General features: G+C 40.7%; 5 protein-coding genes across 5 annotated transcripts; 3 read left to right on the top strand and 2 right to left on the bottom strand.

The window, feature by feature from the left end:
- Positions 1-333: 333 nt before the first annotated feature.
- SARC_02397 (hypothetical protein) lies at positions 334-1,857 on the top strand (the record flags this gene model as incomplete). The annotated part of the gene is made up of 4 exons (XM_014303874.1): positions 334-352; positions 586-679; positions 849-1,063; positions 1,705-1,857. The coding sequence occupies exons 2-4, from the start codon at positions 634-636 to the stop codon at positions 1,855-1,857; spliced, it is 414 nt and encodes a 137-aa protein (XP_014159349.1). The 5' UTR covers positions 334-352; positions 586-633.
- Positions 1,858-2,020: 163 nt separating this feature from the next.
- On the bottom strand, positions 2,021-5,874 carry SARC_02396 (hypothetical protein). Its single transcript, XM_014303873.1, has 5 exons — positions 5,746-5,874; positions 4,278-4,384; positions 3,706-3,845; positions 3,241-3,417; positions 2,021-2,645 (listed from the first exon to the last, which is right to left on the bottom strand). The coding sequence occupies exons 1-5, from the start codon at positions 5,808-5,810 to the stop codon at positions 2,508-2,510; spliced, it is 627 nt and encodes a 208-aa protein (XP_014159348.1). The 5' UTR covers positions 5,811-5,874; the 3' UTR covers positions 2,021-2,507.
- Positions 5,875-7,926: 2,052 nt separating this feature from the next.
- On the top strand, positions 7,927-10,112 carry SARC_02395 (hypothetical protein). The gene is made up of 6 exons (XM_014303872.1): positions 7,927-8,022; positions 8,278-8,376; positions 8,708-8,905; positions 9,177-9,275; positions 9,507-9,608; positions 9,765-10,112. The coding sequence occupies exons 1-6, from the start codon at positions 7,930-7,932 to the stop codon at positions 9,978-9,980; spliced, it is 807 nt and encodes a 268-aa protein (XP_014159347.1). The 5' UTR covers positions 7,927-7,929; the 3' UTR covers positions 9,981-10,112.
- Positions 10,113-10,161: 49 nt separating this feature from the next.
- Positions 10,162-12,175, bottom strand: SARC_02394 (hypothetical protein). The gene is made up of 5 exons (XM_014303871.1): positions 11,978-12,175; positions 11,679-11,821; positions 11,257-11,373; positions 10,615-10,736; positions 10,162-10,425 (listed from the first exon to the last, which is right to left on the bottom strand). The coding sequence occupies exons 1-5, from the start codon at positions 12,006-12,008 to the stop codon at positions 10,296-10,298; spliced, it is 543 nt and encodes a 180-aa protein (XP_014159346.1). The 5' UTR covers positions 12,009-12,175; the 3' UTR covers positions 10,162-10,295.
- Positions 12,176-12,748: 573 nt separating this feature from the next.
- Positions 12,749-13,078, top strand: SARC_02393 (hypothetical protein; the record flags this gene model as incomplete). Its single annotated transcript, XM_014303870.1, has 1 exon — positions 12,749-13,078. Exon 1 carries the CDS (start codon positions 12,863-12,865, stop codon positions 13,076-13,078), a length of 216 nt encoding a protein of 71 aa, XP_014159345.1. The 5' UTR covers positions 12,749-12,862.
- Positions 13,079-13,518: the final 440 nt, after the last annotated feature.

Raw genomic sequence — 13,518 nt, 5'->3', positions numbered from 1 at the left:
ATTTATGTATTGTATGTATCTATGTTTCTATGAATTCACAAGATATTTGTGTGTGAGAGTTATATCTGTTATATAGATTTGCATTTATAATGTCACAAATGTATTTTTAGTCATGTACCGAGATTTGTATACATAATCATACAAATGCGATATCTTGATATATATCTAAAAGTGAAACTTCAAAAACTCAATACTTTGCAACCAATTTTTTGGCTCAAAATTTGTATGAGTACTCGATACCCAAATATTTCTCCTTTCTGTACCGTTGATGAACTTCTTGATATCACCACACATGACAGGGTTTCGAAACGGTGATAAGCAGCAATCTCACGGGTGGCTTTCTTTTTTCCAGGTATTTTCTTTTGAATTTCAATCCTTTCAGTCTGTTTAGTTAACTCAAATTTTATACTTAGCGCTTTCGTGTGAAGTCAGTCGCTGCTCGAGACTACAATCTAATGGCGTTAATTCAAAAAAGTGTCTCGTCCGACGCTCTGCTAGTGCGCAGCGATATTATTACATATCTAGCGGTATAGCGGACATAGACATAACTGTTTGATCATATTATTGTAAATTGACGGTACGTAGAGAACTGCTGACTCAGAGTATTGATCGGGACCTCATATCGAACGAAGGATGTTCGATTGTGAATATCGTTGTCGACATGTAGGTGGCTGGCCAGGTAATTATATTTATTTCCTGGTGTCTGTGAGCATTCATTTTCCACCTTGTTTCCTCGTTAGTCTTTTATACGATATCCACAAGAACATCCATGTGCGGTATCTGTCCGACGTCGATTGATATAAAGTACGCATTTCGCCTTGTCGAACTCTATCTGCCGTTTCATTCAGGTATGGGTCACAGTGGGGCCGCTAGAATAGGCAAGGTGAATTTAACGCAAACTGCTGCTGTGGAATGGGCCAAATATGGGTATCGTGTGAACGCTGTCGCTCCAGGATGGATTGCCTCGAGTGGGTTTGACGCGTACTCAGATCCTCACATGAAAAATATGATACCAAAACTTGGAGGTACTTTGCCTGTTAATCGCTTGGGAACTGAATCCGAGGTAGGAAATAATGTTGATGTGCATATATTTTAACTGAAGTGATTTCATACAGAATATATGCGTCAATGTGTACTGCATTAGTTATATATATGTTGTCTTGCTTTCTGCCTTGTTATCGTAAGGTAGCATCCGAATGGTTAATTTACATATCAATTGTATTGTCACTTTCACAACTAACGCTACCAAGTGATTTTGAACTTAATCGTGTGCTTCTACGATACGATTATTCTGTCTATGTACACTTGGTTTGTTTCGTCCATGGAAACCTTTTGCTCGACTATTACATACGATCTCGGCACCGAACTCTGCACAATTATGAGCTTTGCTGTAACATTGTCTTCCGTTTGAATGCGTACGTAAACTCTATATCTGTCCCGTATTTGATACATAGTGCAAGGTAGTCATGCGTTCACTATATTGTACACATATATTGTGCAATTGCCGAGATGCTGAGATGCTGACATATTGGTTCCGGTGCTTACTTAAAACCTCTCCTCCTTGTCCAAAACGAGCATTCTGGGCTACTCGTGTATTCCTCGTAAGCCAGAGGGTGAGGTAAGCATCCGCTTACTGAAACACCATATAGCACTAGGGCGATGATCTCATTTGGTATATTCAATTACTAAAATTTGTCTGGTCAGTGCCGCAGTTTGCTGCTCGGTGAAGGGTCTGCTTTCATTACTGGTACATCCTTGCAAGTAGATGGTGGTCGGCCGTTGAACAATCACCCTATTATGGCACCCCCGGCACAGCACGACAATAATAAGCCTTTCACAGGTAACATTCTACTTTGAAATATATGGGTTGCTTGCAGAATACTCGAGAGTACTATGGAAACGACTAGTCTTAGAATGCACTTAAGCCTTGTCCTGTATCGAGGTTTTCTATGACTGTTGCAAAGCTATATGTGTAATATGTCTAAATATACGAATACAGTTTGTGATACACTTCTAGATCGTGTTTGGATGAGCATCCGTGGTTGTATTGACAGACGTGCTAACTTCCCCAACACGATATTTCACTCAGGCTTTCACAGGCATGTAACACCTAAATTGTTCGGGGGTCCAGGAGAGTGATAACGGCGAACAAACTTCTCGCCACAGAGTCGGACTGCTGATTTGATGTATGGATCTTATGTTCAGATGATTGCAACGTTACTGAGAACACTGTTACAATGGCTTTTTATCCGTAATCATTTGTAGTATTACTCTGTTCCTTCATTCTTACTACTATGAAGACTTGAGGTTGACCGATCAGGATTGATATAATTTGATGGGCATGTTTGATCGCTGTAAATGAATTGGGACCTCTGTTTTGGTACAAACAGATAAGCTGGACTGACATTATTTTGAAGTCTTGCGGCATGATGAAATGCAACTTCGACATATTGGCGACGCAAAAGCCCGGTGGTGCTCCCACTTTCACTATTGACCAATGCACTCAGCTACCTCAACCATAATTTTAACCGGAAGGCATCTACACCATTCAAGTAATACCCATTGAGCCGTTTGTGCTTGACAAAGCCTAATTGGGAGTATAGTCGAAGCGCACCACTATTGCTGGCTTCTGTTTCAAGCACCACCTATTGGGATTGGGAATTAGAACAACAAATACTTTCATTATACATACTATCTATAGTATATTTAGTATGACAACAAGTGACAATATTCGAGGATCTACACATTAATGATTATATAACCTACAAGATATAAATCGATGAGCCATAGTATAGTCTCAGCGGACCAATCGAATTCAATGTCATGAAGCCAAACAGGCTCGTTAATCACATATGCAAGATTCCTCGTAAACCCCGCAGCGCAGGACTTTATGAACCTTTCTAATACGTTGATGTATTCACAGAACAAGAGTTTCTCTGGGTAGTGCGATAACGCAAAAAATGATTTCGAAAAAAACGCCAACATGTAGAGCACGGCGTCGGTATATCACCCGGCCCGCTAGCTTCTCATCGTACGTACGAAATTCGTCAATATAGACTGTCATGGAAAAGCTCTAATTTAATTCATGACACGCGGAAACCACATATTTTTTGCTGTGGTATGCACACATTTAACGATGGTCTGAAGTTATCAACTTTGATGAAAATTCTTGCCGCTTTAAATCATACGTAATAACTCCCCACATACTTCATACCAATTTACACGTCGATCACAACATACCTCATCGCACATGCTCAACTGCATCAAACGGATAATTGCCACAACCAGCGCGGTTCCGTATTTCCGGCCGCGAAACCTTTTATCCACAGCCAACATGGCGATGTATCCTCTGTATGCACTTTTATGATACTCTAATTTAGCAACGATACAGCCAATGCATTCATCTTTATCCATCAACTGTAAAGAGATATCGGGAAATCGTTTTTAGACAATACTAGAGCAACGGCATGTAATGAGAATTGGCAGATGACACTATCGTGGATCGTATATTGTCCAAATTCGAGAAAGCCTGTGTGCGCTGAGTACATTGTACGTGCATCTATAACGCAAGAATGTGGCACAGCGGGGAATGCACGCATTAAGCTGTATATGCGTATATAATTGAGGTACAGGATCAACGCCATCTTATAATTAAGCATATTGATACAAACTTGACAGTTAGCTAGATAAGAGAAACGACCATACCCGCAGAGAATATTGAGGCCAGGTGGCAACGAAATATCTATAAGTATAGACGGAATATGGTTCCGAGAGATCTTTCGTTATCAGATTTGATATGTACGGGAGATGCTGTTCGCCTTCGTATCGAAGCAGCAGTATGTTCTCTGTTACAATGAATAGCGGAAAATGGAAGTCCTAAATTAAATTCTTCGAGAAAACCCCCGCCGATGATATCTTAATCAACATATGAGAATTCTCTACGTCTCGCACAGGCAAGTGCATACTAGAATATCGTACCTCAGTTATGAGAAGTTCGTAACGAGATATAATTTCGAAGTTTTTGCGTGTAGCTGCAACTCGAAATCTACTGATTGTGGTCAGCAGTATTCATGCGCAAGTGCGAGCGAAGAAATTCAACTCAATTCACGCACACAGGCACTTGCCAGACTACATATAGCGGCGTATTCTGTACGATACAAACTACCCGATACCTGTAAATTCTAAGCAGCCCTAAAAGCACGTGCGCTCGCATATAATTCGAATTACGTTCGAACACTTTTTATTCCAACTGCAGATGAATATTCCCGAGATCTTACCAGGCATATCGAATTCCTTCATGACATCTTTCAAAACGGCCTCGTACTTGCCCACAGGGATAGTTTCTGCAAGTGAACTATCAGCGTACTCGGCCTGCGAGACGGCACTGTAAGCCAGACATAGATCAGAAACGAGTTCCGCCATCAAATAATCGAAAATAGTGTGGGTGTATGGCCTATAATATACATGGAGATGTGTACATTACGGGGGACTGAACAATAAACCAAGCACGTGTAATGATAAAGTATAGCTCTAGAATACAAAATGATTAACATTGAAATCTGATTTACTATCTGCGAATAAAAGGACATGACGAACATCCCGGGTTCTGGCTATTGATCTTAGAAATAAATATCAAGTGTGAAAATATGATATAAATCGTACTCAGCGCATTACATAAAAAACCTCAGCCACCGGGAGTGATGCTCTCTAACGTATCTCTGAACAAAATCAAAAGTATGAACCGGTATTCGTCAACTAACACATGCAGGCGGAGATAAAAGAGTGCATCGTTTGTATCGTTTGTACAATACGAATAGAACCAACTTGTAACATTTGCATACGTAACACGTAAATATAAGTTACATTGTTATACATCTGAGGGAAAACAATCAATCCATGACATCAAATACATCCACGGGTATATATGCGCAAGTCGATAAATTGTTCTCGAAATACGCGCCAATGCATAAATACATGCAAACATACGTACACATACATACATATGTATACATACATACATATATACACCACACAACATACAACAGACACAAACACAAACACAAACACAAATACAAACACAGACACAGACACAGACACAAACACAAACACAAACACAAACACAGACACAGACACAGACACAGACACAAACCCAGCCACAAACACCCACCCACCACACACACACACACACACGTGTACACACACACACACGTGTACACATACACACACGTGTACACGCACAAAAAAAAACACACACACACACAAATATATATATATATATATATAATCACTCATGTACTCCGCAGACTTACATGTGTGAATACTACACGAATAGTAGTGCGTGAGGACAATCGAATCCATATTCCTGATCAACCCCGCTTTTAAACATCATGACTTGTATGCGCACATCAATATTGTTAATGCGAGCGTAACGTTCGCACAACGGCAATAAAATACTATCGACTGTATATGCATCTCACTTGGGATAGTCCATCGTCTTGAAACCAGCTAAATGTAATTCTCGTGACACAATATGTATGATATAACAGTATAAACTGAGCAATAGCAATTAGAGCCCAGGTAATGATAAATTGTCTTGCAACTGGGGGGAACCTCGAAACGATATCGATAAATTTCCGGCCGTAGCGTGTCCCCACAAGGAGTGATTTCTTATTCTATCCACTTTCAAACACCAAGGCACGCAAGACATATTCGATATATACCAGCATAACACTACCTACTGCCTACCCGATATCCATGCTTGGATTTGACGTTTTGTTGTCGCTTGGCGGATCATTCTCAACCAACATCATGTCCCCCCTAGATACAAGATGGCTAATAAGCAAAACACAGCCGTCTAAATTGTTTTTAGGTTTCTTGATTCACTCCAATAACCATACTCTCTGGGTTCTGGGACTTAATTTTATTATAAAACATGTCTCCGATGGGGACTGAAAGGACTGTCTATACGACACCCGTCACTATATAATTATTAACACCCGAGCCCTAGTATTCCTATGTATTTATATGAACCGAGTGATTTTGTTTTGAATTTACGTTCTAAAAAACAAGTTGCGGTTAATATATCACAGAACAGGACAAAATCCTTTGGACCTGAAATTTACAACAGAACGGGACAAACCCAAATTCAACATCGCGTGCAAACCAACCGATCATATTTTACATAGCCTTCTATTCTTCTTCTTGTATAATTTTAGGCTATGAAACATAGCCTTCTGATGTCCAATTTTCAGAAGGCTGTATGAAACGATTTTTCTTCTTCAATATCCAGAAGTATTGGATCCACGAATTCACGCTCACAGCCTTCACAGGTTTAACAGCACATTGGCTCTCTCTAGTCTGAGGCGTTGTATTCTATTTCAGGTGATAGGTGTAGATTGTGTACCGAAAACTGACATTTATTTTACTGAAGTATCGGTAAAGATATTTTTTGCGGTGTACACGATTAATATTTCGGTACTTGATCCATAGTCGCCTTACGTGGGCCCATAAATATCGACCCTACCTTTGCGAATGGACCGGATGCGGTTTTGGACACGGGCTCGGGCGTTAATAAAACAACAACACAAAAAGCAAAAAAAATATACGGCCCGGTCTGATCGGGCTCAAGTGAAATGAAAAATGAAAAATGAAATTTTACTAAATAATTTCATTCCTAGTATTTCATACTTCCTGTCTCACCCGTAAAATTACGAAGTAAAATGTGCAATTTAGGAGGCTATGTTCTATCTCGTTCACAAAGTTTGAATATTGACGCGTAAATACTAAATTCACCAATCAGATTGTGTTTAGCCTCATTTCGTATTTCATTTCACATTTCATTCGCCTGCCAACTTCTTTTTCGATCAGGATAAGTACATAAATGAAATTTCAGTTTATTTCTAAAAATATCATTTTCTATTTCTAAACATTTCCCAAAAAGAGAAAAAAAAAAGAGAAATCTATTTGGCCTGAAAAAGTGAAATTCCACTTTTTTTCGGGGATGAGACCGGGCCTAATAAATATTGTTTTGTCTAAAATATAAATGAAGAAGGCTATTTATGATATTTTTTATGAATAATAGACATATAATACATACGCTCCTGGCATATTCGAAAAAACATGTATTTTTGTAAAAAGATGAAAAATGTCTAACTTAGAAGGCTATGGTGCACAGCAGTAATTACAAGGTCGCTCATCCTGATTTTCACCTCTAAACTAGCCGTTCATTTTTTTTCTCCAAAATGAATGGTTGCTTTTGCCAGATCATGATAATGCCAAAACCGATGAGTTTCCAAAAACTGAGTTTCCAAAAACGACATTTCTGGAGATGTGGTGGCCCTATGTTTATATTAGGTAAAATGTACTTTTGCCCGGCCCAAATGTTTACACTAGGTAAAAAGGACTTTTTCGGCATTGCATATATATGATAAAAAATTTCTAACCTATGAAATTTTGACTTAGACATTGGGGTCGAAAGGCCTTGAGGAATGGAGGTCATAGCCGTCGAGTTTTTAGGTTTTCACCGTTGGGATCGCGTGTTACAGCCATTACATCGTTCCAAAAGCCCCCGGATTGTGAAACGACATTTTGGCTGAACAAATTTCTTCTTCTTCAAAGGTTTGCACCAAAAATTTAGCCGAATATTATTGATCTATAGGTTGCGCAGAGCCCAAAACTGCTCTCAAAATCGATTTTAGGTGATTAGAAAAAATGTTGTGACCCTCAGTATGTGGTCCCTGGGATTGACCTGGTTTTTACTGCTGTCCACCATATGTAAAAAATGTCAAAATAACACGTCATAAGCATGCAATTTTACGCGGCATTTCTCTCTCGGTATGTAATTTGCGATTATATCCTGCTATCGACTTTTCGATAATATTATGAATACTGGCTAGTGTCCTCGATTTGCTGTCATTTCATATCGAAGCGATGTCGGTGTTCAGTGCAGTTAAAACGGGGGATTTGGAGTGCATCAGGCGGAAGGTGAAGAGGAATGAGGCCGTGTCAAACAAGGTGAACAAGGTATTTTAATTGTCCGGGACGCGCGCTACTTTGAATTGTTATATGCACTTGAGACTAAGTTGTACGTCACGCACCCGCTCGGATCGCGCAAGCGCTAGTCGCACGGGTATTCGAAATGTTGGTTTTTTCTCACACTGTTCCTTCGAATTCGGCGATGCATAAAAATATAGAGTCATAGCTTCTGTTGTACTATTCGCACGGCCAACCGCTTCTTTGTTTCTCACATTTCACCTTCGAACTCTGGCGACGCATTAGAAAGGGGAGTCACTGCTTCTTTGCGCCGCAAAGTATGGACAGCTGGAGGCCTGTAGTCTCTTATTAGAGTCAGGTGCAGACGCCAATTTAGCAAGCGCGGTATGTTCTTTCAGTCTTTTCGGATTGTTTTGGTTCGTGCATCAGTTTGCCTCCAGTCAAATGTGGGCGTATGGAGTATGGACTGGTGCCACACCATCGCCTGTTTACCACGTCACGTGGACGGTACTCTATTTATCATATTTTATTCCGTCGTGCCTTGATAAGAAAAAGAGTTCTCTTGACGCGACTGATGCATTGAAAACAAAAAGGGTCTCCTTGACGACTTTGTCTAAGTTTTTTTTTGAAAACCGTGATAAACATAATCGCTCACTCACGAATCATTTAACTGAGTATGTATATGATTTGCTCACATGCGGTCGCTACTACATAGGATGGAGATACACCACTGCTTGTTGCGACAGAATATGGACGCTATGACATATGCGAGCTACTTTTGAGCGGTGGTGCCAATGCCAGTGCAGAGAATTCATACGAGGCCACTCCCTTGATCTGTGCTGCAAAAAGAGGACATAGAGGAATCTGCCAATTGTTGTTAAAGCTAGGGTTGGATGTCAACAAGGGAACAGCGGTACGTGCCAAGAGTGTTATGTAATTTGTATCTCCTAGAATTCGGTATATTATTGTCTGCTCAGCTGATTTACTGCCTCTCGTGGTCGGCTTCAAGATTGTACATGTGATTCGCCCATCGAAATACTGTTGATGCACATCGGTCGTATCTGGTTTCATTCATACAGTGCCTTGGTTTTGATCGAAATACATATCATGGTACACCGTGCTATCGAAAGCGGTGGCACTGTACGCGATAGTCTCTGAATAGCTAATCTCCACGCGGTTTACAGCTAGGAAATACGGCATTGAAAGCTGCAGCTGTACATGGCCATGCGAGAGTCACAGAGCTTCTCATAGAAAGGGGCGCGGATGTGAATGATGCTTGCGGGGTATGTCAATTTTTGAGGTATTCCAGGGCCGGCTAGTTTGGTGAATTATCATGGCAGCGTTCAGGTAGATAACATTTTTCCGCAATCTGATAAAACTGAATGGGATTACATCCGGAAGTAGCGTCTCAATTTGCAAATTGCTAAAAATGTTACGGTTGGATTGATCTTGCACCGATATCGGCCGTTTTTGGATTCTTCAATAATTGAAACTGTCGCGTTGTATCCTGATAGGAGAGCAAATACACAGCATTGATGTTGGCAGGAGAGAACGGACATACAGACGTGTGTGAGGCACTTCTTAGCCAAGGCGCAGACATAGAGCACAGGGATACGGTATGTCAGTCGTTTTATAATGCGGGGCAGATTTTACGCTTTGCGATGCATGTTTCAATTATTCTGCTAGTAGAAAGGGATTTTGACTTTGCCGTGCTGGTCACGTAACATACTGCCTCTGTTGCTTACTTATAAATCCAATACTGTTGATTGTAGTTTGGGAGGTCAGTGCTAAGGGTAGCGAAAGAAAAGGGACGAGATGAAACTTTCGCTTTCCTCGAGAGGGAAATGAATAATGAGTTTAGGCGTTTAAAACGTGAACTGGAGGAGGCACGAGCAGAATTAGACGGCGTGAAAAGGACAAAAACAACAAAAGCGGCAAAAACGATAAATCTCGAAACGGCGCCCGAGATGGCACCGGCTTCACAATAGTGTAGGGATGATGAAATAACTATATCGGCTCATGCGCACTGTACGAATTGTGCATAAATATTTGCATCAAGACAGCGGAATAGTGAACACACAAGGCAAGATCTCAATTACATACATAAAAATTAGGTTACGCAATGTACTGTTCAAGTTTGGAGTTGTGATGCGGCATTTGTTGTACCTAGACATGCTAAAATCGTTGTCGGCTCTTTAGTTTTTTATATCAAATATACGCATTGTTTGGCGATATTTTGTTCGTGCTATCAATCTACATAAAATTTTCAAAGGCATTCATTTGCACTGAATTTTCTTGCCCGTCTACTGAAGCCAGGCAGGTTTGTAACGCTTATCGAATGGAATCCCAGATATATCGAAGAGTTCGATGAACTGCTGGTCTAAAGTTCTGGATTTTGGGTAAGAAAATCGACGGTATTCATCGCATATAGACCTGTCCGAATTGAAATGCGACAATAATGGTGATGTTATATGTCGGGGGAGTGGATGGACGTTAAAGGTGTCATCTTTTGAACAAATCTCGGCGGTAGCCTACCATATCACTGAATAAAGATCAGAACTAGTTCAGGAGTATTGAATGCACTTTAACGCGGCCATGCAATTTCCGAACAAGTAATCTTACGTGTGACTCCAAGATTGCAGCTTTCTTAAGCATCCTACTAGACAACCAGTCCTGTGCTTTCCCTTATTGCAGTGGATTAAGATAGGATGGTTGCGGACGTCCAGTAGCGCAGATAGGGCATCCTTTGTGGGAGTAAAATCTGCAATTAGGCCGTGGAATTTAATAGCAGCGAATGAAAGTACAAGGAAGTAATATTTTGGATCGAGAGCATTTGTCAACCTCTCACATTTGCCAAGTCAGCGACGACGATGGCATATGCATGAATCTGAGTGACAGTTGCTCACACATTCGAATATTGATTTCCTATCAAATCATGCGACCTCAAGATCAGTAGTCACGTGATCAAGGAAATCAGTCAGTTACGCAAGTATATATAATGCGAGCGTCGACGAAGTCGATACAAATACACATTCATACTATTTTTATCACATACGCACGTATCATCGATTTACTCACGAAACAGTCGTATAAGTACCGTAGATCAAAATTCAGCACGTGATAGCCCGGCAAGCAATGCAAGCCTATCACGCAATGAGATTTAGAGGATATAGGCGGACCTCGATATCAACACACAGAGGAGTAGTGTTCGATTCATACAGCTCGGCGGAAGTGCCACGGTCGCATGCAAATCTGTACACATACTCTGATAACGTCGGAGGGAATGTCAACAAATGGTTCTTTATTTCCCGGCACCCCAAATTGCAGAAGTTTGATGTTGTTTTCCTTCATATATTCTAGATTGGCTGCAGGATAATCCTCCTGCAAGTCCAAAAGTTGATGTAAAAATTGTATTGGTAGACTATCGTAAACGAGGCAAGTCTAATATATATAGGAAAACATACACACACACACATATATATACATAATATTATAAATATATATATATATATATACATAATATATTATATATATATATAATATAATATATATACACACACACACACAACACAACACAGACTATATATATATATATATATATATATATATGTATTTATTATTATTATATATACATATATATATATACAAATATAGGTACACGTATAGGCATGCTAGGAGGACGTCACCTGGAAAAGAGTCAGTATTGAACGCAAGCCCAGACGCCGCAGGTATGCAAAATTCTTTTTTTTCGCCAGGGCAGCTCTGTATATTCCAGTAGACACCATTGCCAGGTTTTCGGGCGGTATGTACTCGTCCGGATCACCGGGACCTGAATTCAGTATAGACAGCTTGAGCGACTCAGTAAAGTATTCAAATTTACTATATCGGCCGAGAGGGTGTGGTAATAGCTTGGCAATGAGAACTATTCCACTGTCAATACACAAACACGGTATGTCAAGTTAGCCAATTATGTTTCAATACATACCGTACAAATCGTGACAGCTGAGATGTGCCATTGCGGACTGCCAGTTCTATCCGTTGTTCAGGTTTTGTCTGACCGCATCATTGTCTTCTTGAGTGCGTGACACATGCGGACTGCGGAGCTATGTCTATCGTACTAATCGCTAATATTTAAATAAATATTTATACAATTTTTCATAATGGCGACGTGAACATATTTATCCATGCCAACTGAATAAACTCTGGGCTATGATTTAACATAACATACATAGCCTCCTAAAAAAAGAACAAAACATATTATTTGAACTGTGAAGAGTCACACAAGCAAGCGACACAAAGAGTCAAAGAGACGAGAGTGAAGAGAGTGTGAAACAGTGGAACGGTGAACTCTTTTGTGAAGTCCAGTCTCCCCCCAGGGGCCCAGAGTCCAGACTCCCCAGTCCCCAGTCCCCACGACCCCACTCCCCAAACTCCAGACTCCAGTTTCAGACTTTCAGAGTTTCAGGTCCCAGGACTCGCCAGGAGTCCAGGACTCCAGGAGTCCAGAGCAACAAGTGAACTAATCCGCCAAAACTATATATTTTCTTTTATAGATAGAAATATGAGTATAAACAGTGTTAACTCCTTCAGACGTTTAGTCCGTTCACTCGTTCAGCAATAGATATCTTCATTTCTTTTCTCTCTCTCTCTCTCTCTAGCTCTACTATATTTAGTAGACAGGAGGGTCATGAATATTTACATACATATTGGCAATTTGACTATTTGAGTGATTTGTCATTCTTTCGGACTCCCCCCCCCTATATATAGATACATACGTTGTCTCTCTAGAGAACTCTCTCGCTAGAGAGTGACATAGTTGACAAGGAGGCATTGTATTTAAATTCTACGGTTGGCGATCTTCAACAATAAGATGTTGAATATCAATGTAGGAGTGCTGGGTCATGTGGACAGTGGAAAGACGTCGCTATGCAAGGTCCTGAGCACAGTCGCTTCGACCGCATCGTTCGATAACAATCCACAGAGTCAAGCACGGGGTATTACGCTGGATTTAGGTTTCAGCAGTTTCAAAAGAAAGACTCCCTCGCAGCTGGAACATCTGGGTAAGGGACATTGTACGATGTACTAAACGGACGAACGAATAGTGCTCCAGCATGTCAAAAGTTGCTTATATTTGCATCTACTTGTTATTCTTACCACTCGCATGGTGGCCTTAGGCATACAAACTATAACCCACCTCACCCACATATGCGATCACGAAGACACAAAACAAACATACATCTACACACACACACTATCATGAAAAAACATTCACGAGGACACATACACATGGACACTCGCACCTAAAGACACACAGACAGACAGACGTACGCACACATAAACACACATACTCGCACATGAACGCACACGACCACATATAGACACACACAAAATAACACGTGTGTAGACACGCACACACACACACAGCGACACACACACACACACACACACACACACAGACATACACACACACACACACACACACACACACACACACACACACACACACACACAACACACAACAACAAC

The sequence above is a fragment of the Sphaeroforma arctica genome, assembly GCF_001186125.1.
Source record: "Sphaeroforma arctica JP610 unplaced genomic scaffold supercont1.106, whole genome shotgun sequence".
Taxonomy (NCBI): domain Eukaryota; class Ichthyosporea; order Ichthyophonida; genus Sphaeroforma; species Sphaeroforma arctica.
This window is presented reverse-complemented; position numbering and strand designations above follow the sequence as displayed.